Raw genomic sequence first — 25,705 nt, forward strand, 5'->3', positions numbered from 1 at the left:
CGCTGGATTTTCTTACTGTAGGAGGATCTCCTGATGCAGTCCAGCGAAGAACTTTTACATGTGGACCTTCCCGAAGATTTTCTAAGGAGCGAAGGTATTTATTTCTCTCAAATCTCTTCCTTTATCCACTTATCCGTTTCTGTTTTGCATTGAGAATATAAGGGTTATAAGTCCCTGCCTTGTAAGGTGTACTTAATCATAGAAACTGTAACTTTGCCGTAGATTGTATCTTAGTATTGCTCTTGGACATACTTGCACAGTGCACTGCAGCCTCAACCTCCTGGACTCAAGCAATCTTCATACCACGGCTTCCCAAGTAGCTGGGACTATAGGCGTGAGCCACCATGCGTGACTAATTTTCTATTTTGTTTTGTTTTGTAGAGGCAAGGTCTCCCCATGTTAACTAGGCTGGTCTCGCACTCCTGGGCTCAAGTGATCCTTCTGCCTCTGCCCCACAAAGTGCAGGATTACAGGCATGAGCCACCGCACCCAGCAAGTCCCTTTCTTTTGAGTGTGTTGAACCTTTATTGAATTTTATATCATCAGATATACTATATTTGCCTGTTTAGAAGGGTTAACTGGGACAGAGGAGACATGTACCCACTATAGTTCAGCATGTAGTAGTGTATCCTGTTCTTGTTCTGTGGGGTCAGGGATGAGAGAAAATGTTTACTCCAGGTCACCTTGAGCATTTTCAAGGCAGTTTCATTACCTCTTTTTGCTTCTCAAAACAGTGGTTGGGTATAGAGATCTGAGATTATTACTTTCAGATTGGTTGGTTGATTGAGGAGAAAGCTGAGGTCCAAAAGAGAGTAGCTGAGGTAAGGTTCTCCTCTTCTCACCCCAAGGCTAAAAATAATCTTAGATTACTTTAGAGAGGACTATGTGTCAATTAAGGCTAATCTAGAATCATCAGGCTGGGCACAGTGGCTCACGTCTGTAATCCCAGCACTTTGGGAGGCCAGGGTGGGAGGATTGCCTAAGTCCAAGAGTTTGAGACTAGCCTGGGCAACCTGGCAAAACACCTTATCTACGAAAAATGCAAAAATTAGCATGGCAGCACACACACCTGTGGTCCCAGCTACTCGGGAGGCTAAGGCAGAAGTATCACTTGAGCCCTGGGAGGTTGAAGCTGTAGTGAGCCATGATCACACCACTGTACTCCAGCCCGGGCAACAGAGCAAGACCCTGTCTCACTAAATAAATAAATAATATAATATACTCAGAACCTCACAAAGAGAAGATAAAGTGAATACGCTAAGTCAGTGGTCCCCGACATTTTTGGAGTCAGGGCCCTGTTTCATGGAGGACAGTTTTTCCACGGATCCGGCGGGGTAGATGCTTTCAGGATGATTCAAGTGCATTGCATTTATTGTGCACTTTGTTTCTATTATTTCATTGTAATATATAATGAAATAATTATACAGTTTCCCATAATGTAGAATCAGTGGGAGGCTGAGCTTGTTTTCCTGCAACTAGGTGGTCCCCTCTGGGGTTGATGGGAGACCGTGACAGATCATCAGGCATTAGATTCTCATAAGAAGCTCGCAACCTAGATGCCTCACATGTGCAGTTCACAATAGGGTCCACACTCCTGTGAGAATATAATGCTGCTGTTTATCTGACAGGAGGCAGAGCTCAGGCAGTAATGCAAGCATGCGGAGCACCTGTACATGCAGATGAAGCTTTGCTCACTTGGCTGCCGCTCACCTCCTGCTGTGCAGCCCAATTTCTAACAGACCAAGGATGGGTACTCGTCCATGGCCCAGGGTTGGGGACCTCTGCATTAAATTATATGAACATTTTGTTACTGTGATAAAACATCAGATTTGACTCTTAGCTTCTTGGCAGCCTGGACAGAAAAGGAAGCACAGATCTTTCTTATGAAAAAGGACATTTGTCCCAGTTTATCACCCTGCTTCCTGCTGCTACAGATTTCCTCTGTGGCTCAAAGGCTTGACTATCCAGCGTAGATTAAAGGACGTTCCTCCGAAGATGAGAAATGTTGTTTTGTACATAAATCTCACCCTGTTCTTGCCTTACTATGGATGCAGTTTAGTGACCCCCTAACTCCACCCTCAAGATCTTTTTAGTGGGGCTCCAGTGTTGCTATATTCTGTCTTTAGTATATTTTCACCCACATCTTACCACAGAATTTACTGTCTGTTGAACTACACTTTCACTTAACCACTGAACTGACTTTTTAAACAGGAGAACCAGAGTTATTTTCTGCTTGGAAATCTGCATTATCAAAATTACCTGGCTGCTCTCCACCTAAAAAGCTGGTCCACATTGGACATAGATAAGATGAACTCTCCTGAGTGATGTTTGCAGCTAAATTACTCTGTGACACTTTTCTTCATCTTCTAATATCATGCTTATTTAATGACTTAAATTGGTAAAATATTTGATATTTTTTCCTCCTGCAAACCCATGGATAAGGGTTTCAGTTTGGTATAGGGGAACTTGAAATCAGCAGCTCTACTAGAGTTTTTAGCAGTAATGGCCTAGTTCATTCTGTCCCCCAGGAACCTTCCAGGGTATTCCTGTGTTGCACATGAGGAAGCAAGCTCAGCTGTCCAAAGTCACAGCCAGTCATAGCAAGCCAGAGAAGAAGGTTCTATGGAGACAGGCCTGGGAATTTGTTGAGTCCTGGGAGCGTGAGCAATATATGCTATCACCATGGATTTGATTTAAATAGACCCACATGCTCTTCTGTAGTGTGACCAGCATTTTAGCTTGCTCTACCAAGGTCAGGCATCTGCTACTTTATCTTTGCTATGGAATTAAGAACTGAACAATGCCAGCCGGCTGGGCGCAGTGGATCCCAGCACTTTGGGAGGCCGAGGCGGGCAGATCATGAGGTCAGAAGATCGAGACCATCTTTGCTAACACAGTGAAACCCCATCTCTACTAAAAAAAAAAAAAAAAATTAGCTGGGCGTGGTGGCAGGCGCCCATAGTCCCAGCTACTCGGGAGGCTGAGGCGAGAGAATGGTGTAAACCTGGCAGGCAGAGATTGCGCCACTGCACTCCAGCCTGGGGCGACAGAGCAAGACTCCGTCTCAAAAAAAAAAGAAGACCTGAATGATGCCTCTTAGAAATCAGACTTGTCTCCAGGGCTCCAGCTGCCAAAATCTTCGCTCTGCCCCAGATTTAAGTTTTCTTTCTTTTTTGTTTTTTTCTTTCTGTCACCTATATGTAATAGATGATTGTAAGCTATAGGCACAATCATATGTCTGCTGCCTCTCAATTAGGTAAAATGGCAACAGATTGAACATTTTAAAAGGACTTCTGTAATAACCAGAAGGAGCCTTTAATTGGTAGGATGCAGTTTTGCCTATCATTTCTTATTTCTTGATTGCTGTAGGGCAGACACATGAGAAGTGGGCATGGGGGAGCAGTGGTGGGAGTATTTGAGTTGAGTGGCCATCTCACAGGGGAGATCTTCTCCATCAGGCATTCTTGCTGGTTCCTCGCCCTTTCTGCTGTCCTGACTTGCCTCTTTCAACATAATTTTCTGTTAATTTTACAAAACTGATGTCACCAAGTTTGTTTGTTTTATCTTGTTTTTCAGAGAGTTCCCTGTAACGGGGCTTGTCTGGGAAGTTTATGTGTAAGAAAGGTGAAATGATATCAGGAACAATGGCAATATTAGTTCCTACTCATTATTGTGAGACTTGCATTCCCACAGTAGTGATTTCCACGAAGACTTATTTAGGAGGGTCACCAGAAATTGGAAGAGCATTGAGGAAATACATTTTGAGGAAGAAGTGAAAGTAGTCAAGGAGGGAAAATCTACCTTATATAATTTGGAGAACTAGATGTTTATTTTTATTTTATTTTATTTATTTTGAGATGGGTTCTCACTCTGTCACCCAGGCTGCAGTGCAGTGGCATGATCTTTGGCTCACTGCAACCTTCACCTCCAGGGTTCAAGTGATTCTCCTGCCTCATCCTCCCAGGTAGCTGGGATTACAGGTGCCTGCCACCATGCACGGCTGATTTTTTTGTATTTTTAGTAGAGACAAGGTTTCACCATGTTGGCCAGGCTGGTCTTAAACTCCTGATCTCAAGTGATCTGCCCACCTGTGCCCCCGAAAGTGCTAGGATTACAGGCGTGAGCCACCACGCCCAGCTGTGTACTTACAAATTCTTGAATCAGGTAGCACCGTCTGCTGTAACAGGGAAAGTGGGCTAGTTTCACAATGATTAAGTATTGTGTGTGGATTCAGGATTTTGAGGCTGCCTTTTGTAAATGGTAACTGAAAACCTGTGGCTTGCAGTATATATTTGTTAATCTAGTATTATTTGCTGACTCCAAACATGTTAAAATGCTGTGTCTAGCCTAGTTATTCCATTTTAACTATTCTCAGGTTCAGTAAAATAAAAAAAACAGAGCAATGGAAAGGCACCTTTTATATGGCAGGCACTGTCCCACATGACATCTTACATGCATTATTTAGTGTAATCCTCAGTGTAGCACTGAGGTAATTGTACTTTCCCCACCTTCTACAATAGAAGAAACCAAGACTTAGAGTTAAGTATCACAGAGCTGCAGGGCACAGTGACTCACACCCATAATCCCAGCACTTTGAGAGGCTGAGATGGGAGGATTGCTTGAGCTCAGGAGTTCAGGGCCAGCCTGGGCAACATAACTAACCCTGTTTCTACAAAAAATACACAAATTAGCTGGACGCAGTGGCGTGTGCCTGTAGTCCCAGCTCCTTGGGAGGCTGAGGTGAGAGGATCGCTTGAGCCCAGGAGTTGGAGGCTGCAGTGAGCCATGATGGTACCACTACACTCCAGCCTAGGCAACAAAGCGAGACACTGTCTCAAAAAAAGAAGTATCACAGAGCCATGATTGAAGCTGAGCTGGTCTGGCTTCACAGTCAGGGCTCTTTCTCATAGTAATTGCTGCTCTCAGGACCTATTGAGAAATGGATAGGGAAGCCCTAGAAACTCAGTATTAATAGCATTTGTTTATTTGACCTAACTGTATTCGTTCATTAAATTAAAGTGCTCTTGTGCTTTTATATACCAGGCATTATGCCGAACCATAAGAAAGAGAACAAAACAAGATCCTTACCCTCACAGAGTTTATATTCTAGTAAGAAATAGATTTTAGATTTTTTGTTCTTTTTTTTTTTTTTTTTTGGAACAAGGTCGCTTACTCTGTTACCCAGGCTGGAGTGCAGCAGTGCGTTCACAGCTCGTTGCAGCCTTGCCCTCCTGGGCTCAAGCATCCTCCTGCCTCAGCCTCCCAAGTAGTTGGGACTAAAGGCACTCACCACTATGCTCAGCTGATTTTTTTTTCTTTTACATTTTTTGTACAGACAGTCTCCCTGTGTTGCCCAGGCTGGTTCAAACTTCTGGGCTCAAGCATTCCTCCTGCCTCAGCCTCCCAAAGTGCTGGGATCACTGTTGTGAGGTACTGCACCTAACCAGGAATTAGATTTGTTTTGTTTTGTTTTTTGGTTTTTGAGACAGAGTCTTGCACTGTCACCTAGGCTGGAGTGTAGTGGCATGATCTTGCTCACTGCAACCTCCGCCTCCTGGGTTCAAGCGATTCCGCTGCTTCAGCCTCCCCAGTAGCTGGGATTATAGGCATATGCCACCATGCTCAGCTAATTTTTGTATTTTCAGTAGAGACGGGTTTTTGTTACGTTGGCCAGGCTAGTCTTGAACTCCTAACCTCAAGCGATCCACCCACCTCGGCCTCCCAAAATGCTGGGATTACAGGCATGAGCCACCACGCCTGGCGGATCTTTAAATAGATTTGCATTTTGCTTTTTCTGTTTAATACGGGTGTCCTGTTTTTTATATATATATAAAATCATGTGTATATATACCTGTACATATACGCATGTGTATAGTGTGCTAGTCATGGTTCTCTTAGAGGAACAAAACCAATAGATCACCTGAGGTCGAGAGTTTGAGACCAGCCTGGCCAACATGGTGAAACCCCGTCTCTAGTAAAAATTAAAAAAAAATTATCTGGGCGGGCCGGGCGTGGTGGCTCATGCCTGTAATCCCAGCACTTTGGGAGACCGAGGCAGGCGGATCACCTGAGGTCAGGAGTTCGAGACCAGCCTGGCCAACATGGCAAAACCCCATCTCTACTTAAAGTACAAAAATTAGCCAGGCATGGTGGCGGGCACCTGTAATCCCAGCTACTCAGGAGGCTGAGGCAGGAGAATTGCTTGAACCCAGGAGGAGGAGGTTGCAGCGAGCTATTATCGTTCCACTGTACTCCAGCCTGGGCAACAAGAGCAAGACTCCATCTCAAAAAGAAAAAAATTAGCTGGGTGTGGTTGCAGGCACCTAGAATCCCAGCTACTCAGGAGGCTGAGGCAGGAAAATTGCTTGAGCTGGGAGGCGGAGGTTGCAGTGAGCCGAGATTGCACTACTGTACTCCAGCATGGGCAACAGAGCAAGACTCTATCTGAAAAAAATAAATAAGTAGATAAATAAAGTTTTATGTATAGTTGTTTTTTCCAAGGACTAATTTTATCTATGACATCTAGTTTCAAGTAATGAAAAAATGGTCATCTAGCAAAATAAACTGTTACTGTGAGTCTGCTTTATTAATGTTTTAAAATGAAAGCCTCTTAAGACTGAATGAGAGTACAACACAGGGACATGTTTCTATGTTGTATTCAGTTGTCCAGCATTGATTTGTGAACTCTGTATAACTTTCAGCAAGAGGCATTTGTTGAAAATTACCTGTTTCTGCCAGATATAACTTTGGCCCTCTGTTGTATTTTCAGAGAAGAACAAAATCAATGATATAGCATGCTAACTTTCCAGTTTTCTTTTCGAGTTGGGTCTTCTTGTTGCCCTTGGTAGCATAGCATAATAAAATGCATGAAGGTAGACCAAATGATTTTTAATTACTGCATACTAATTTGGATTTATTTCTCTTGTTCAGAAGGAAATGTACAGATTACAGCTGAAACTCTGCTAAAATCCACTGAAGTACAAGGTATGAAGGTCAATGGGACTAAGACGGATAATAATGAAGGACACAAAAACGGCAATGTGAGTAAAGATCTCTCAGCTGGATGCAGCGAATTCCCAGAAGTAGACAAAATCATGAACAGTGATGAGGTTTCAGAAACCAGCACATTAGTTACCCCAGAACCTTTAACCTTTGTGGACCCTGTATTAACAGAAGCAACTCCTAAAGAAAAAGAATGTGAAGAATTAAAAAGTTGTCCTTGGTCGTCATTACCAGGAAGCAGTGCCGTTTCGAATGTGGACAATGGGAAGGAAGAGCTGTGTAAACTAAACCTTGTCTGTGAAGCAGATGACAATCACCAAAAGATTCATGGCCACCATAATGAACAACCCAGTTCTACACATGATAGTCCCACAGCCACAAGCCCCTTGAAAGAAAATTCTGGAGTTTCATGTTTCACATCAGACTTGTCTGGTCCAGAGTCCAGAACAATATCTTTAGAAAACTGTGGTTTTGAAGGTGGTGGTTTGCTAAAAAGATCTGCTGAAGAGACAGACAATTGTTATTTTTATAGGGGGGACGATCAAGGGAAGAACTTGGCTTCCAGAGAAGAAAATGAAGAACAGCTTTTGATTCCTAGGAGTGAGAGAGGTGGACCTTTTCTTATTAATGCCAGGGAACCGGAAAAGGAGATTAGTGGTGGTGGTTCTGGTGAAAAAGAGCCTGTTGTTTCCCCAAAGGAAAATATCCACAATGACTGTTGCATTCAAGACAGTCTCCATACAGGGAGCTCTAGTTCATTAATGCCCAATTCTTTTACTGAAGCCACAGAAGTAATGTTAAATAAAAGTGATTTCAAAATTACTTTACACATTCAAGGGAATTTGACAAACCTTGAGGACCATAAAGAAACTTCTACTAATATGAGCCATCCAGGTGGACACTCTGAAGAAAGCAGTTTTTCCTCCTTGATGCAGATTGAAGAGGCAGAACAGACAACCCCCATAGAGTCCAGTATATTAAGTAAATCTTTTTACACTGAAGACTGTAACTCCTTAGTCAACATCCAGAGAAATCTGGAAAGCAACACCCAGTTAAAAGAAGCATCATGTAATGATTTTCTGTTTGAAAGAAAATCCATTGTGAGTTTAATGCCAGAGGATCAGATAAGTCCTGTAAGTGAGGTATTAAAACCCAAGAAAGGTACTGCGCTGTTGCCACCATCCCCAGAATTTCATCACAGACCTGAATCGGAAAAAGTTATACAGACCTCACATGATGATATTCCACTTTTAGATGAACAGAGCATAGCCTGTGAGATGAATGAATTTTCTTGTACCAATGAACTGGTTGTAAACAAAGTAGAAAGTGAATGTGTTTTAAATCAACAAGTGTCCCTTAATTCTCAAGACCATGCAAAGTTGCCAACTGACTCTCTACTTCATTTAAACAAAGAGATGCCTTTAGCAACAGGCAGAGATGCCCATCAGAGCCATCATCCTCCATTAGAGGGTGGAGCAGATGTCATTGCTGATATACAAACCATTCCCGTTGAGACAAAAGTGAAAGACATCTCTCCACCAGGTAACCAAACCTGTGGTGCCTCTTCAAACAGTCCCACCTTAAACATCAAACCAGGAAGCCTAGAGAGAAAAAAAGAAATGGCTGATTCAGGAACAAAAGCTCTACATTCCAGGCTTCGCTCAAATAAGAGAGAAGCAGCTGGCTTTCCTCAAGTGGCCTCTGTCATAGAATGTCACAGTGTTCAATCTCAGGATATCTCTAACTGTCATTGTGTAAGAAAAAATGCATCCGAAGAAAACATGTGTTCTGCTTGTGCTGCTTTCAAGTCCAGCAAAATCAGCCTGCAAGTTGATAACTCTTTGATAACAAAATATGAAAATGCATTTCAGCACCGTGCTCACCGATGCCAAGGAACGGGACACTCTGTGGAAAAAAGCAGCTGTAAAGTGAGTTATACATCAGGGGAAAGGGAACTTGATGGGAGAGAAACGAATGGCAGCCTTCCAGGAGATAAGATCAGAAACAAAATGACAGCATGCTTGTTAAATAGTGGAATTTCAAACAAAATCATTCACACCTCCAGTAACATCAAACTCAGTGAGGAAGGGCTGGAAGGAAAGGAGCAGGATGTATCCAAAGAAACTGTATTTTGTAAGTATAACATCTCTGATCATGCTATACAAGAACTAAACCAGACTGTAAACATTCCAAGTCCTGAAAAAGTGTTGGACCAGTCTCCTACTGTTATGTTTTCCAGTTTTAAAAACGTAAAAGCAGTTGAAACACTCGATCAGAAGGCAGATGAAGTTCTTGATTGTCATAGTAACCAAAACAGACCAGATGAATGCAAAAGTGAAGGTCAGTCAGCCAAGGAGATGCTAGGTAGTGACCACGGAGAGACTGTCACCGAGCCTCATGGGGAGGTAAACCACAACCAAAAGGATCTGCTGGTCAGCTCAGGCAGTAATAACTCACTACGTTGTGGTAGTCCAAAGAAAGGCAATTTGAAAGGAGCCTTTGTCAAGATGTCTGGTTGTGATGAGTCCACAGAAAGTGTGGTAGACATCGTCTACACGGACTGTAGTAATAAGCTTACAGAAGGTGTGCTGGATGTGAAGGCATCTAATCCACTGGATTGTGGTGCAAGGCAAGAGAAACTGGCATTCCAAGAGGACTCAAGGAGTACCTTGGCTCAGAGAGAACTGGATGCTGCACATACAGGAACAACTGGCCAGGACTCAGATTTCCCAGTTACTGCTGCTTCTACAGTGGACTTTCTCAAAATAAAATCATGTGAAGAAAACGTGTGCAAATCTTTAAAAGACTGTGAAATGGAAAAGTGTTCAGACTCTTGTGCCCATGAGATGGAGTCTGTTGCAGATCATGAACCAAATAAAAGAATATTGGGCAGAGTAAATATGTCTTTAAGTGATACCCATTATGGACAGCAACATAAAGGAACGTCTCTCAGAGAAACACAAGAAATGACTGAAGGATCAAGACTAGAACTAAACTCTGAGTTTGGCAAAGAAAGTACCTTTGGAATTTCCTCAAAAGAGTTGATGTCTTGCCATGATGTAAGCTCTGTTTCCCTAAGAAGCCTGAAGTCAATTGAAATAATGCCTGCTCAAGAAAATTCAGAAACTAATATTAACAGTGAAGAAACTGACCTGAAAAATCTTTGTAAACCAAATGATGGTGAAATGCTTTGTGAAAATGTAAAGTACTGCACAGTCCTTCCTGAGATGAAGGAAAGAGTATCAAGAGATAGGAGTAATTCTAGTGACAGAGACAGCATATGTACCTGTGTGGAAAAGAATGCTTGTAAAGCTTGCCACCCTCACGAGAATTTCTCTGACAGGCATTTGCCTTTGACAGTGAAAACAGAAATTAAAGTGAAAGAAGAAACCGAAGAGCATCAGAGGGGACTACTGGGTCACTTAACTGTTGGGGAGCAATCTGAGGAGATGGTTACCAGAGAAGCTGGCAATGGCGATCATGGGAGCAACATCTCTCAGACCCATGTTACATGCCAGAGGATACTTAATCATGCTGAAAAACAGCAGAGCCCTGAGGTTTTGGACTACATGTTGCAGAAAGAAGAGGAATATATACATCAACAAAAGGCACATACAGTATCGGAACAATGCATATCATCTAGTCTGTTTTTAGATGATGCACAAAATAAGAACCAAGCCAAGGTTGGCAAAGATAAGTCCACCGTGATGAATGAAATCACCCTAGCAAAGCTGGCCAAGGGCAACATCGTGGCACAGACTCAGAAGTTAGAAGACCAGAAGGAGGAAAGCTTACATCATCCATTAAAGAAGGACATTGAGTCATGCACAAGTCCTTGCCTTCTTGGTGCCCCTTGGAAAGCAGAGGACCCCTCCTCTGCTGGGTGTGATCAAATACATGGTGCCTTTGCGAAGAAAGGAATGCTTCCCTTAAAGAAGCAGCCCCATCGAACTTGTAAGAAAGTTTCCTATCAGGAGCAAACCATTGTGGGGAGAAAAATAGGTAAAATCAGAAGTTCTGCCTTTTTAAAGAGTTCCTCCAATGCCGTCCCCACAAAAGCGCACAGACTTCTCAGTATGTGCACTCTGTCTGCACCTACACGATTAGAACCTGAAACAGCAGCTACCAAGAGCTTAATTAGTCACATACCAAAGCAGACAGCTACACCGTGCCATCCCTTGAGGAGCCTGAATTTTAGGAAGACTACCAAAGAATCAGCCTTACTAAACAAGCTGTCCATCCTTGCCTCCAAACTGGCCCCAGCCATGAAGACTCAGAAACTAAGATACCGACGGAGTTCCTCTGAACTTCTTCCAATGGCTAAAAGCTACAAGCGCCTCAGATATAAAAGGCTCCTGGATGGATTTTCATCCAACACAGAACAGCTGAATCCATATTTGGCAGCTAGTGGATGGGATAAGAGGCCTAACAGTAAGCCCGTGGCACTTTATTCTCTCGAATCCATCAAGATGACCTTCATAGATTTGAGCAACAAGATGCCGTCCCTGCTGTTTGGTTCTGAAATCTTCCCAGTATCCTTTCATGTAAAATCATCCAGCTCAGATTGCACGACTGAGTCCTCAAGGACTTTTCCTGAGCACTGTGCTCCGGCAAGGCTTGCCTTAGGAGAGGCCCTCCAGTGCCCGTCTCAACCTCCCAAGTGGACCTTTTCTTTCTTCCTGTCCCATGGTTGCCCTGGGATGGCCACATTCAGGGAAGACACTGGCCTCCATAGTCAGACCCACACTCAGGCTCCTCCCCAGCCTCCAGCTCCTCTCCAAGACTATGGAGGCACTGCCATAGTCCAGACCAGAGCAGACTGCTCTGTCCTTGGCCTTCACACACTTCTAGCACTTTGTTCCCCAGGATGTTACCGAATCTGGACAAAAAAACGGAGCTTCTCCAGCCACATGCCTACCATGCAGAGGCTCTTCATGACCCAGTTTACACAGGGCTTGAAAGGGTTACGGTCTCCAGCCTCCATAGCGGACAAGGTCTTCTGTTCTCTGCCCTACTCGGTGGGCAGAGTCCTATCCATTTGGAGCCAGCATGGGCCTTCTGCCTGCTCCTTCGAAATCTCTTCTCTTCATTCCACTCACTGCAAGCGGCAACCAAGTCTGGGTACCACAAGCAGGTAAAATCTGTCCGCTATTCTTTACAAATGTCCCATATATGCTTCCTGTCACTGGGGAGATGAGAGGGGAACTGCGGAAAGTGCAAGGCTGTTTAGAGTCCTCTTGGGACTGCATTTTCTATTTACCTTGCCAAATATCTGCCGAGAAAACCCAACAGTAATTCTTAAGCGCAGGACCCCCCCATGCCCTGCTCCATTTTCTTGTAGAACCTACTTCTGTATTTCACACCATTCTTTTTTCTGTCCATTTCATTCCGCAAACCATCAAGTCTGTTGAATCGTCTTTTTTTTTTTAATGAGACAGAGATTCGCTCTTGTCACCCAGGATGGAGTGCAATGGTGCAATCTAGGCTCCCTGCAACCTCCGCCTCCCAGGTTCAAGTGATTCTCCTCCCTCAGCCTACTGAGTAGCTGGGATTAGAGACATGTACCACTACACCCAGCTAAGTTTTTGTATTTTTTAGTAGAGACGGGGTTTTTCCATGTGGGTCAGGCTGGTCCCGAACTCCTGACCTCAGGTGATCCGCCCGCCTCAGCCTCCCAAAGTGCTGGAATTATATGCATGAGCCACCGCAAGCAGCTTGCTTTTTTTTTTTAATTTTAATTTTTATTTTTATTTTTGAGACAGAGTTTCATTCTTGTCACCCAGGCTGGAATACAGTGGCGCAATCTTGGCTCACCACGACCTCTGATTACATGCATGAGCCATTGCAACCAGCCTGCTTTTTTTTCTTTGAGATGGAGTTTGACTCTGTCGCCCTGGCTGGAGTGCTGTGGCGTGATCTCGGCTCACTGCAAGCTCTACCTCCTGGGTTCACGCCATTCTCCTGCCTCAGCCTCCCAAGTAGCTGGTAGTACAGGCGCCCACCACCACGCCCGGCTATATATATATATATATATATATATATATTTTTTTTTTTTTTTTTTTTTTTTTTTGAGACAGAGTCTCATTCTTGTCACCCAGGCTGGAATGCAGTGGTGCAATCTTGGCTCACCGCGACCTCTGCCTCCCGGGTTCAAGTGATTCTCCTGCCTTAGCCTCCTGAGTAGCTGGGATTACAGGCGCCTGCCACCACGCCTGGCTAATTTTTGTATTTTTATTAGAGACGAGGTTTCACCATGTTGGCCAGGCTGGTCTCGAACTCCTGACATCTGGTGATCCTCTCACCTTGGCCTCCCAAAGTGCTGAGATTACAGGTGCTAGCCACCATGCCCAGCTGAATCTTTTCTACTCTTGCATCCACCTTGCAGAAAACAAACACCCATTACAAGTGAAAGACTATAAATAGTAACACATAATCGCTTGTAACATTATCTCCTTCACAAAGCATTAAACAGCCAGCACCTAACTCTGTTTGATATATAGAGGACGCAGAATAAATATATTTTTAGTTAATGAATAAATTACATAGGTATTACCAGATCTGGTTTATGAACCCCTGCCTTTCTTTTGGCAATGTAGAGGCTTCAAAAATTGGCATTTACCTACTTCAGTTTTAGGATTTATAGAACTTAAAGTGAACTGGGAAGGAGTTCTTGTGGTGTGATCATTGAGAATAGTTGGAAATAGTTTCATCAATATCATGGTACCTTCCAATTGAAAATAGAGAAAAAAAAGAGAAGAAAAAGTCTAGAGTTAAACTACTCAGCTTAAAAATCCCTGGCCGGGTGTGGTGGCTCATATCTGTAATCCCAGCACTTTGGGAGGTCGAGGCGGGCGGATCACGAGGTCAGGAGAACAAGACCATCCTGGCTAACACAGTGAAACCCTGTCTCTATTAAAAATACAAAAAATTAGATGGGCGTGGCAGCAGACACCTGTTGTCCCAGCTACTTGGGAGGCTGAGGCAGGAGAATGGCGTGAACCCGGGAGGCAGAGATTGCAGTGAGCCGAGATCACGCCATTGCACTCCAGCCTGGGTGACAGAACGAGACTCTGTCTCAAAAAAAAAAAAAAAAGAATCTCTAAAAAGCTGCTATAGACATGATAGATAAATCCTCCTCTTTGTAATTATTTAAGTAAACAAAATATTTTTTAATTTGCCCTTACTATTGATTGCTATAGTTGAAAGATTAGACATCAAAAAGCCTTAATATTCCAAATAACTTAGGAGGGCCTTGTTCATTGTGTGTCTCTAACGTAGAATCATTGTGTGTCAATAAAGTGGGCTAGTTCAGGCGGGATGCAGTGGTTCATGCCTGTAAGCCTAGCACTTTGGGAGGCCAAGGCAGGTGGATCTCTTTAGTCCAAGAGTTTGAGACCAGCCTGGGAAACATGGCAAAACTTTGTCTCTGCAAAAAAATGCAAAAATTAGTCAGGCATAGTGGCATTTACCTGTAATCCCAGCTACTCAGAGGCTGAGTCAGGAGGATCCCTTGAACCCAGGAGGCGGGGGTTGCAGTGAGCCGAGATCACGCCACTGCACTCTAGCCTGGGCAACAGAGCAGGATTCTGTCTCCAAAAAAAAAAAAAAATAGGCCAGGCATGTGGTGGCTCATGCCTATAATCCCAGTACTTTGGGAGGCCAAGGCGGGCAGATCAACTGAGGTCAGAAGTTCGAGACTAGCCTGACCAACATGGAGAAACCCCATCTCTACTAAAAGTACAAAATTAGCCGAGCGTGGTGGCGGATGCCTGAAATCCCAGCTACTCTGGAGGTTGAGGCAGGAGAATCGCTTTAACCTGGGAGATGGAGGTTGTGCTGAGCCAAGATCACACCATTGCCCTCCAGCCTGGGCAACAAGAGCGAAACTCTGTCTCAAAAAATAAAAAAATAAATCCCATCTCTATTAAAAGTACAAAAATTAGCCAAATGTAGTGGTGCATGCCCATAATCCCTGCTACTCAGAGGCCGAGGCACAAGAATCAGCAGAGGTTGCAGTGAGCCGAGATCTTGCCACTATATTCCAGCCTGGGCGGCAAAGTGAGACTATGTCTCAAAAAGCAAATTTCAACAACAAAGCTGCTGGTGGCCAGGTGAGGTGGCTTATGCCTATATTCCCAGCACTTTGGGAGGCTGAGGTGGACGAATCTACTGAGGTCAGGAGTTCAAGATCAGGCTAGCCAACATGGTGAAACCTTGCCTCTACTAAAAATATGAAAATTATCCGGATGTGGTGGTTCATGCCTGTAATCCCAGCTACTCAGGAGGCTGAGGCAGGAGAACTGCTTGAACCTGGGAAGCAGAAGTTACGGTTAGCCAAGATTGCACGACTGCACTCCAGCCTGGGCAACAGAGTGAGACTCTGTCTCAAAAATAAATAAATAAATAAACAACAAAGCTGCTGGTTCATATTGTGTAGTTCCCTCAGCATCTTAGCAGAAAACTGAATAAATAGAAGTGTCAGAAAAAAAAAAAAAACCCGGAACATGAACATTACTGACTAAAATTAAAAGATGAATTGCTGTTACAAGTACATGTCCTACAGATTTTGTTGTTGTTGTTTTCCTGAGATGGAGGTTCGCTCTTGTTGCCAGGCTGGAGTGCAGTGGCGCAGTCTTGGCTCACCACAACCTCTGCCTCCGAGGTTCAAGTGATTCTCCCGCACCAGCCTCCCAAGTAGCTGGAATTGCAGGCCACCACGTCCACCTAATTTTGTATTTACGGGGTTTCTCCATGTTGGTCAGGCTGATCTTGAACTCCTGACCTCAGGTTATCTGCCCGCCCAGCCTCCCAAAGTGCTGGGATTACAGGCGTGAGCCACCATGCCTGGCCTTTATAGTTATTTTTTAAAGTTCACTTATTATGCCGAGGCGCAGTGGCTCATGCCTGTAATCTCAGCACTTTGGGAGGCCGAGGCAGGCGGATCACAAGGTCAGGAAATCGAGACCATCCTGGCTAACATGGTGAAACCCTGTCTCTACTAAAAAAAAAAATACAAAAAAATTAGCCCAGCGTGGTGGCAGGCGCCTATAGTCCCAGCTACTCAGGAGGCTGAGGCAGGAGAATGGCGTCAACCTGGGAGGCGGAGCTTGCAGTGAGCCGAGATCGCGTCACTGCACTCCAGCCTGGGCGACAGAGCGAGACTCCGTCTCAAAAAAAAAAAAAAGTTCACTTATCATAAGACAACCATGAAAATACATTAGAGTGACTGACGTTGTTTTAAATGCTAGTGTACTGCTTTTATTGTCTACTTTGTTGATATATCTCTAAAACCTCATAATTGCTCTGCTATGTATTTTTCTTTTCTTTGTTTCTTTTTTCTTTTTTTTTTGAGACAGAGTTTCACTCTTGTCTCCCAGGCTTTAAATTGTGTTACTTCTGGCCAGGTGCAGAGGCTCACACCTGTCATGCCAGCACTTTGGGAGGCTGAGTTAGGTGGAACATGAGATCAGGAGATTGAGACCATCCTGGCTAACATGGTGAAACCCCGTCTCTACTAAAAATACAAAAATTACCCGGGCGTGGTGGCACACACCAATAGTCCCATCTACTCAGGAGGCTGAGGCAGGAGAATCATTTGAACCCGGGAAGTGGAGGTTGCAGTGAGCCAAGATCACGCCACTGCACTCCAGCCTGGACGACAGAGCAAGACTCCATCCCCAAAAAATGCTACTTTCTCCAAACTATGTCTGTTCCTGAGGTTAGGATAGATGGTAGTTACTCTTTTCCCCCTGTGGAGGTGTAAACTTTTTGCCCCTTTTCGTCTTCCAGCGCTCTTCCTTTCCCACCTGATGTTTCTGTTTCCTGGTGTTGAAAATTTTCTCTGTTTCCCTCCCTATTTCTAGCTTTTTATTTTATTTTACTTTATTTAAATTCAAATGGAAGGTGGAGGGGGTGGTATTTATGGGTACTTCTCATAGGCTCTAAAAATGCCTTAACACCATGTGCCTGGGCTTAGAGTTTAGAAGTTTAACTGTTTTGGCCGGGCGCGGTGGCTCAAGCCTGTAATCCCAGCACTTTGGGAGGCCGAGACGGGCGGATCATGAGGTCAGGAGATCGAGACCATCCCGGCTAACACGGTGAAACCCCGTCTCTACTAAAAAATACAAAAAACTAGCCGAGCGAGGTGGCGGGTGCCTGGAGTCCCAGCTACTTGGGAGGCTGAGGCAGGAGAATGGCGTAAACCCAGGAGGCGGAGCTTGCAGTGAGCTGAGATCCAGCCACCGCACTCCAGCCTGGGCGACAAAGCAAGACTGCGTCTCAAAAAAAAAAAAAAAAAAAGTTTGCTGTTTTTCTTTTCTTTCTTTCTTTTTTTTTTTTTTTTTTGAGGCAGAGTTTCACTCTTGCAGTGTGAAACTCTTGTCTCCCAGGCTGAAGTGCAGTGGTGCGATCCCAGCTCACTGCAACCTCTGCCTCCTGGGTTTAAGTGATTTTCCTGCCTCAGCCTCCTGAATAGTTGGGATTACAGGCATGCACCATCACGCCCGGCTAATTTTGTATTCTTTGTAGAGACAGGGTTTCACCAGATTGGCCAGGCTGGTCTCAAACTCTTGACCTCAGGTGATCCACCCACCTCAGCCTCCCAGAGTACTGGAATTACAGGTTTGAGTCACCGTGCCTGGCCAGAATTTTGCTGTTTTTCTAAACAAGCTTAGAAATGGTTTCTAGCAGGCTGAGCACAGTGGCTCATGCCTATAATGTCAACACTTTGGGACACTGAGGTAAGCAGATCACAAGGTCAGGAGTTGGAGACCAGCCTGACCAATATGGTGAAACCCCATGTCTACGAAAAATACAAAAATTAGTCCGGTGTCGTGGCGGGTGCCTGTAGTCCCAGCTATTCGAGAGGCTGAAGCAGGAGAATCCCTTGAACCCGCGAGGTGGAGGTTGCAGTGAGTTGAGATCATGCCACTGCACTCCAGCTTGGGTGTCAAAGTGAGACTCCATCTCAAAAAAAAAAGTTATAAAGAAATTAACTTTTAATAGGTTTTTTTGTTGTTGTTTTTGTTTTTTGTAAGATGGAGTCTTGCTCTGTCTTCCATATTGGAGTGCAGTGGTGTGATCTCGGCTCACTGCAACCTCTGCCTCCCGAGTTCAAGCAATTCTCCTGCCTCACCCTCCCAAGTAGTTGGGATTACAGGCACGTGCCATCATGCCCAGCTAGTTTTTGTATTTTTGTAGAGACGGGGTTTCATCATGTTGGCCAGGCTGGTCTTGAACTCCTGACCTCATGTGATCCACCTGCCTCGGCCTCCCCAAAGTGCTGGGATTACACGCGTAAGCCACCATGGCCGGCCAATAGTTTTCTTCTATATAGCTATGTTGTTTTGTTTAGTTTGTCTAAACAAACTAAACAATTTCCCTCTGTCGCCCAGGTTGGAATGCAGTGGTATAATCTCAGCTTACTGCAGCCTCTACCTTCCGCATTCAAGCGATTCTCCTGCCTCAGCCTCCTGAGTAGCGAGGATTACAGGCACCCACCACCACACCCAGCTAATTTTTGTACTTTTAGTAGAGATGGGGTTTTGCCATGTTGGCCAGGCTGGTCTTAAACTCCTTGCCTCAAGTGATCTGCCCACCTCAGCCTCCCAAAATGCTGGGATTAGAAGTGTGAGCCACTGTGCCCGGCTGTGTAGCTATGTTTTATGTGTAACTTGGCTTTAAAGAAAATAATTGGGACGGGCACAGTGGCTTGTGCTTGTAATCCCAGCACTTTGGGAGGCCGAGGCGGGCAGATCACAAAGTCAGGAGTTCGAGACCAGCCTGGCCAATATGGTGAAAACCCATCTCTACTAAAAATACAAAAATTACCTGGGCATGTTGGCACACTGCTATAGTCCCAGCTACTTGGGAGGCTGAGGCAGAAGAATCTCTTGAACCCGGGAGGAAGAGCTTGCAGTGAGCCAGAATTGCACCATTGCACTCCAGCCTGGGCAACAGAGCGAGACTCAGTCTCAAAAAAATAAAAAGAAAAAGAAAATAATTGGTTTCTCTCTAATATTTTGTAAGGTTATAGAAACTGGCAGATTTTATTTTAATAGAGTCAGTACACAACTGAGTGGTATAATATATTCTTTAAATTTTTATTTATTTATTTTTATTTAGAGATGGGGTCTTGCCCTGTCACTCAGGCTGAAGTGCAGTGGTGCAGTCTTGGATTACTTCGGTCTTGACCTTCTGGCCTCAAGTAGTCTTCTCACCCCAGCCTCCTGAGTAGCTGGTACCACAGGTGCACTCCACCACCCCTGGGTAATTTTTGTATTTTTTGTGGAGACAAGGTCTCGCCGTGTTGCTCAAGCTGGTCTTGAACTCCTAGGCTGAAGCGATCTGCCCACCTCAGCCACCTTGCCCAGCCACTGTTCTTTATTTCTGTCTCCGCTTTCTTTCCATTTAAGTTAGAAAATAATCTTCCTGTCAATCTGCCTCCATTCCAGTGATGCGCACATAAATGTAACTCTCCTGGTTGGGAAGCTTTCCTCTTTCTGGGTAACTGACATTTCTTGTCTTCTTGGGGCTATCATGTGCTAATACCCACAATAACGTCAAAACCTTTCCTGTTATCCCACTGCCCTTACCTGTTGCTTTTGTACTTTTGCTTTACTTTAGCCACACCATGTTACCATATGTGCCTCTTCCAGGCATGGAAGCTACATATAACACCAGCGGCAGTCAAACAAGGTGAGCACATGAGGCTCAGTGCGTGTGCACATGTGTGTGTGTAAGAGAGTGCATGCATAGGTGGCATGGATCATCTGTGGCATGACTTTGATCTCTTGTCCTTGTAAACCTGATCTGTGTCTCTCAGATAAACATCTCTGAGATTGAAATATGTTCTATTACAAGCAGCAACTAGGAATTTGTAATCAATACCATTTGTTAAAAAAAAAAAAATTGAAAATCACTAACCAGCTTATTGTACCAGAAGTCACCTCTCAAGCTACTTCATGTTTTATAGCCAACTTCAGTCCCTGGACAGGGTTGATCTCATCTGAGCGCTGTTCATTTGTGTGGTTTACCAGATACCTTCCTCACCCAAAAATTCTGTTCCTTTTTACAGTTTTCCTTATAAAACTCCATAGCAATAAAATGGATGACACATTCTTGTAATTTTTTTTACATACGTGGTACAGGCTATGTCTGGAAGTGACTAGAAAGCAGGTTGACTGAATATATCATTCCTGGAAAGAAAGAAAAAGTATTGAGGCCTAGATGTTAAGAAGTTGAGGCTGGGTGTGGTGGCTCATGCCTGTAATCCCAGCACTTTGGGAGACCTGGGCAGGCGGATCACCTAAGGTCAGGAGATCGAGACCATCCTGACCAACATGGAGAAACTCTGTCTCTACTAAAAGTACAGAATTAGCTAGGAGTGATGGCACATGCCTGTAATCTCAGCTACTTGCGGGTGCTGAGGCAGGAGAATCGCTTGAACCTGGGAGGCAGAGACTGGCTGCATTGAGCCAAGATTGCACCATTGCATTCCAACCTGGGCAACAAGAGCAAAGCTCCGCCTCAAAAAAAAAAAAAAAGAAGAAGTTGAATGTGCTGGAAGTAGAAAGGGAACCCCTCTCATATCTATCTTCTCTTTCTCTTCATGGTGCTAGGCTGGAGCCTCCATTCCCTGCCTTGGTACCAAAGTCTTGCTTGGTAGCAGAATCAGCTGTCAGCAAGCTCCTGCTTTCAGCCTCTGAGTTCCAGGTTCCTGGATTGGATGAGCTGGATGGTGTGAAAGCAGCATGCCCCTGCCCACAGAGCAGCCCTCCAGAACAGAAAGAGGTAAGTGTAAAGTGCTGGTGGGGTCAGGTGATGGTGGCCATTGTCAACTCACATCACATGGTAACTACAGACTGGCCTCTGAGTATCTTTACATACCACCTTTAGTGTCAGCCGAGTCCTGGAGAGTACTAAGCCAGGAGTTTTTCTCTTTGCCAATAAAGGACACAGTGGACTTTTAATCTGCACTGTTTTCCAGATACTTTTTTCTTGCCAACAGCATGTAACTGTTTAGAGAATTAGACCAAAGAGCTGCTTTATGCATTCAAAGAGATGAGTGGATGGTGATGATGTTCAATTTTGCAACGTCTGTTGTCTTCGATAGTTGCAAACTTTCATGTTGACAGTTCAATATCTGAACTGAATGTACGATTCTTGTTTTGATGATATGAGGGGAGTAGTTGCTTAAAACACAGCAGGGACCGGGCACAGTGGCTCACGCCTGTAATCTCAGCACTTTGGGAGGCTGAGGTGGGTGGATCGCTTGAGTCCAGGAGTTCAATAGAAGCCTGGGCAACCTGGCGAAACCGTGTCTCTACAAAAAATACAAAAATTAGCTGACCGTGGTGGTGCACACTTGTAGTCCCAGTTACTTGGGAGGCTGAGGAGGGAGAATTGCTTGAGCCCAGGAGGTGGAGGTTGCAGCAATGAGCCCCGATTGCATCACTGCACTCCAGCCTAAGTGACAGAGTGAAATCCCATCTTAAAAAAAAAAAAAAGGCTGGGCGCGGTGGCTCAAGCCTATATACAATCCCAGCACTTTGGGGAGGCCGAGACGGGCGGATCATGAGGTCAGGAGATCGAGACCATCCTGGCTAACTCGGTGAAACCCCGTCTCTACTAAAAAATACCAAAAAAAAAACTAGCCGGGCGAGGTGGCGGGCGCCTGTAGTCCCAGCTACTCGGGAGGCTGACGCAGGAGAATGGCGTAAACCCGGGAGGTGGAACTTGCAGTGAGCTGAGATCCGGCCACTGCACTCCAGCCTGGGCGACAGACCGAGACTCCATCTCAAAAAAAAAAAAAAAAAAAAAAAAAGGCCGGGCACGGTGGCTCGTGCCTGTGATCCCAACACTTTGGGAGGCTGAGGTGGGTGGATCACCTGGGGTCAGGAGTTCGAGACCAACCTGGCCAGCATGGTGAAACCCCATCTCTACTAAAATTATAAAAATTAGCCAAATGTGGTGGCACATGCCTGTAATCCCAGCTACTCTGGAGGCTGAGGCAGTAGAATCACTTGAACCCAGGAGATGGAGGTTGTAGTGAGCCTGGATTGTGCCACTGCACTCCAGCCTGGGCGACAGAGTGAGACTCTGTCTCAAAAAATAAATAAGGCCAGATGTGGTGGCTCACATCTGTAATCCTAGCACTTTGGGAGGCCGAGGTGGGCAGATCACCTGAGGTTGGGAGTTTGAGACCAGCCTGACCAACATGGAGAAGCCCTGTCTCTACGAAAAATAAAAAATTAGCTGGGCGCAGTGGCGCATTCCTGTAATTCCAGCTACTCAGGAGGCTGAGGCAGGAGAATCACTTGAACCCAGGAGTCAGAGGTTGCAGTGAACCAAGACCATGCCATTGCACTTCAGCCTGGCAACAAGAGCAAAACTCTTGTCTTAAAAAATAAATAGTAGGCCGGGCGCGGTGGCTCAAGCCTGTAATCCCAGCACTTTGGGAGGCCAAGACGGGCGGATCACGAGGTCAGGAGATCGAGACCATCCTGGCTAACCCGGTGAAACCCCGTCTCTAGTAAAAAATACAAAAAAATAGCCGGGCGAGGTGGCGGGCGCCTGTAGTCCCAGCTACTCGGGAGGCTGAGGCAGGAGAATGGCGTAAACCCGGGAGGCGGAGCTTGCAGTGAGCCGAGATCCGGCCACTGCACTCCAGTCTCGGCGACAGAGCAAGACTCCGTCTCAAAAAAATAAATAAATAAATAGTAAAATTAAAAACCAGCAGGAATAGGAGTGGGAGCTTTGTCATAAACTACTTACTAGAATCATCTCTAAAGTGAGGTAGCAGTGTCTTTAAGTGCCAAGCCAAGGGACTTTATATTTTAAAATGTCTTACAATATGCCAGGGGTGATGGCGTGCGCCTATAGTCCTAGCTACCACAGAGGCTGAGGCAAAAGGATCACTTGAGCCCAGGAGTTCCTGAGCAGCCTGAGCAATATAGCAAGACCCCATCTAAAAGTAAACATTGCCAGTTATGGTGGCTTATACTGGTAAACCCAGTGCTTTGGGAGGCCAAGGCAGGATGATCATTTGAGTTCAGGAGTTCAAGGCTGCAGTGAGCTATGATTGCACCACTGGGCCACAGAGTGAGACCTTGTCTCAAAAAATACATAAATAAATAAAATGTCTTACAATGTGACCATCTTTCTTCTTAATCCTTAAAAATAGGCTGAGCCAGAGAAGAGGCCAAAGAAAGTCTCACAGATTCGCATCCGGAAAACCATTCCTAGACCAGATCCTAATCTTACCCCCATGGGCCTTCCTCGACCCAAAAGGTGAGCTCCTTCTCTATTACAAGGTAGGTTCACTTTTTTGGAAAATTGTTTGTCATAATATAATTACCCTTTAAATGGTCCTACACTCTGAGAGCCATTTAATACATTTCTAGGAATTTACCCTAAAGAATTAATTAGTACTGTCACTACATATTTATATGCAAGGACATTTTAATATATTGCGTACATAATCTTAATCCTCCAGTGTTGCAATGAGGAACCTGTGTTAGGTTGTAGCATTGATCCTGGCACATGTGGTTTCTGTCTGTCACAGGATTTACCCAACCCCAGAGCTCAAGCTCCTAAATACTCTGCACTAAACTGGAAAAGGACCCAAAAGTCCTGAGTTTAGTTTTTCTTAAAAAAGATCTCCAGACTTATATTTTCTTCTCATCAATTTTGCTCCTTCATTTCTTATCAGCAAATGGAAGCCTAACAGAGGTCTCTCAGGAACTTCCCTGTAAAATATGAATAAGAATTCCCAACACTTAAGATTTCTATACAAGGCCGGGCGTGATGGCTCATGCCTGTAATCCCAGCGCTTTGGGAGGCCGAGGCGGGTGGATCACAAGGTCAGGAGTTTGAGACCAGCCTGACTAACATGGAGAAACCCATCTCTACTAAAAATGCAAAATAAGCTGGGTGTGGTGGCATGCACCAGTAATCTCAGCTACTCAGGAGGCTGAGGCAGGAGAATTGCTTGAACTCGGGAGGTGGAGGTTGCGGTGAGCCAAGATTGTGCCGTTGCACTCCAGCCTAGGCAACAAGAGTGAAACTCCGTCTCAAAAAAAAACCAAAAAGAAGATTTCTATACAGTGTAATTGAGAAAAGAATGTGTACTACTTCATCCATTATAGTGCTTCACACAACACGAATAAAATAAATAATCATTTGTTAGGATCATGATTGATGTTCCACTTCTGCACCATAATCTTTATCTTAATATGTTGTATTTTTGTCTTAATGGTTCTTTTGTTGACCTATTGTATGTCTTTTCAAGAGAAATTTTAAAAATATTTCAGATATCCCGAGATCCGAGATCGAGTAGTATTTATTACTCAAATGAAAAAGAATTCATTATCAGTTGTATTCTCTCTTGCATTTGTATGTCTGAAGAACCTTGTTTACATAAATAAGTAGTTGGGAGAGGAAGGAGTTTTAATACAGTAAAGTCATTCAATTATTTCCACTTCTTTCAAGTTATATGCCAGAAAATCACAGTGATCTAGCATTATATTTAATGAAAACAAAAGATTGAAAAGCACTCAGTCATAAAGGTTCTGTTACCCAGTTATTAGTGGCAGTTACTGTCTCAGTGTCTGAACAGACCAAGAAAGGTCCAGTAAATGTCAAATGCCAGATCCTCTTTCACTTAGAGGTACTTTATTCATTGCAATATACTGAAAGAGGGTTGAGAAAAATAAAATTTTTAATAAATCTTTGCCTAAACATAGGATGTCTTTTGATAAAATGCTTTTAATCAAATGTACTTTTGTAAAAAAAGAAAAAAACCCTTGAAGCTGCAGATTTTAGTACACTAAGTTTATGGAAGAGCCTGGGCATATAATTTAATTGGTGGAAGCAATTTATTATTTAAGCCCATCAAGCAAATCATTCTTCCTGACTTTTCTGTTTTCCAATTCAAGTAAATAAGTTAATTTTTGGCCGGGTGCGGTGGCTCACGCCTGTAATCCCAGCACTTTGGGAGGCCGAGGTGGGCGGATCACGAGGTCAGGAGATCAAGACCATCCTGGCTAACACGGTGAAACCCCGTCTCTACTAAAAATACAAAAAACTAGCCGGGCGTGGTGGCAGCGCCTGTAGTCCCAGCTACTCGGGAGGCTGAGGCAGGAGAATGGCGTGAACCCGGGAGGCGGAGCTTGCAGTGAGCTGAGATCATGCCACTGCACTCCAGCCTGGGCGACAGAGCGAGACTCCGTCTCAAAAAAAAAAAAAAAAAAAAAAAAAAAAAAAAAAAAGTTAATTTATCCTTTTAAGAAAATGATATAGGCCGGGTGTGGTGGCTCAAGCCTGTAATCCCAGCACTTTGGGAGGCTGAGACAGGCGGATCACGAGGTCAGGAGATCGAGACCATCCTGGCTAACACGGTGAAACCCCATCTCTACTAAAAAAAAATACAAAAAACTAGCCAGGTGAGGTGGCGGGCGCCTGTAGTCCCAGCTACTTGGGAGGCTGAGGCAGGAGAATGATGTGAACCCGGGAGGCAGAGCTTGCAGTGAGCTGAGATCTGGCCACTGCACTCCAGCCTGGGCAACAGAGCGAGACTCCGTCTCAAAAAAAGAAAAAAAAAAAGAAAATTATATAAAACACCGAGAAATAAATTATGGAGTACAAATGGTAAGGTATTTTTCTAAAAGTCTTAAAGTCATAATTTATCCATTTTTTTTTTTTT

The 25,705-nt window shown here is 44.5% G+C and overlaps 1 protein-coding gene across 7 annotated transcripts in view; it reads left to right on the forward strand.

The window, feature by feature from the left end:
• PRR14L (proline rich 14 like) overlaps nucleotides 1-25,705 on the forward strand; it is a 71,865-nt gene that overhangs the window by 25,451 nt on the left and 20,709 nt on the right. For 4 of the 7 annotated variants that reach the window (XM_050806659.1, XM_050806657.1, XM_050806658.1 and 1 more), the window contains 5 exons: nucleotides 22-94; nucleotides 6,931-12,136; nucleotides 19,627-19,698; nucleotides 20,622-20,793; nucleotides 23,186-23,292. In XM_050806659.1, coding sequence (XP_050662616.1) covers nucleotides 22-94; nucleotides 6,931-12,136; nucleotides 19,627-19,698; nucleotides 20,622-20,793; nucleotides 23,186-23,292 — 5,630 coding nt within the window. Of the gene's footprint in view, nucleotides 1-21; nucleotides 95-6,930; nucleotides 12,137-19,125; nucleotides 19,699-20,621; nucleotides 20,794-23,185; nucleotides 23,293-25,705 lie in introns of those variants that run through there. The other 3 variants (XR_007729258.1, XM_050806660.1, XM_050806661.1) reach the window with 3 other exon arrangements.

The sequence above is a fragment of the Macaca thibetana genome, chromosome 10 (assembly GCF_024542745.1).
Source record: "Macaca thibetana thibetana isolate TM-01 chromosome 10, ASM2454274v1, whole genome shotgun sequence".
NCBI classification, from domain to species: domain Eukaryota; kingdom Metazoa; phylum Chordata; class Mammalia; order Primates; family Cercopithecidae; genus Macaca; species Macaca thibetana.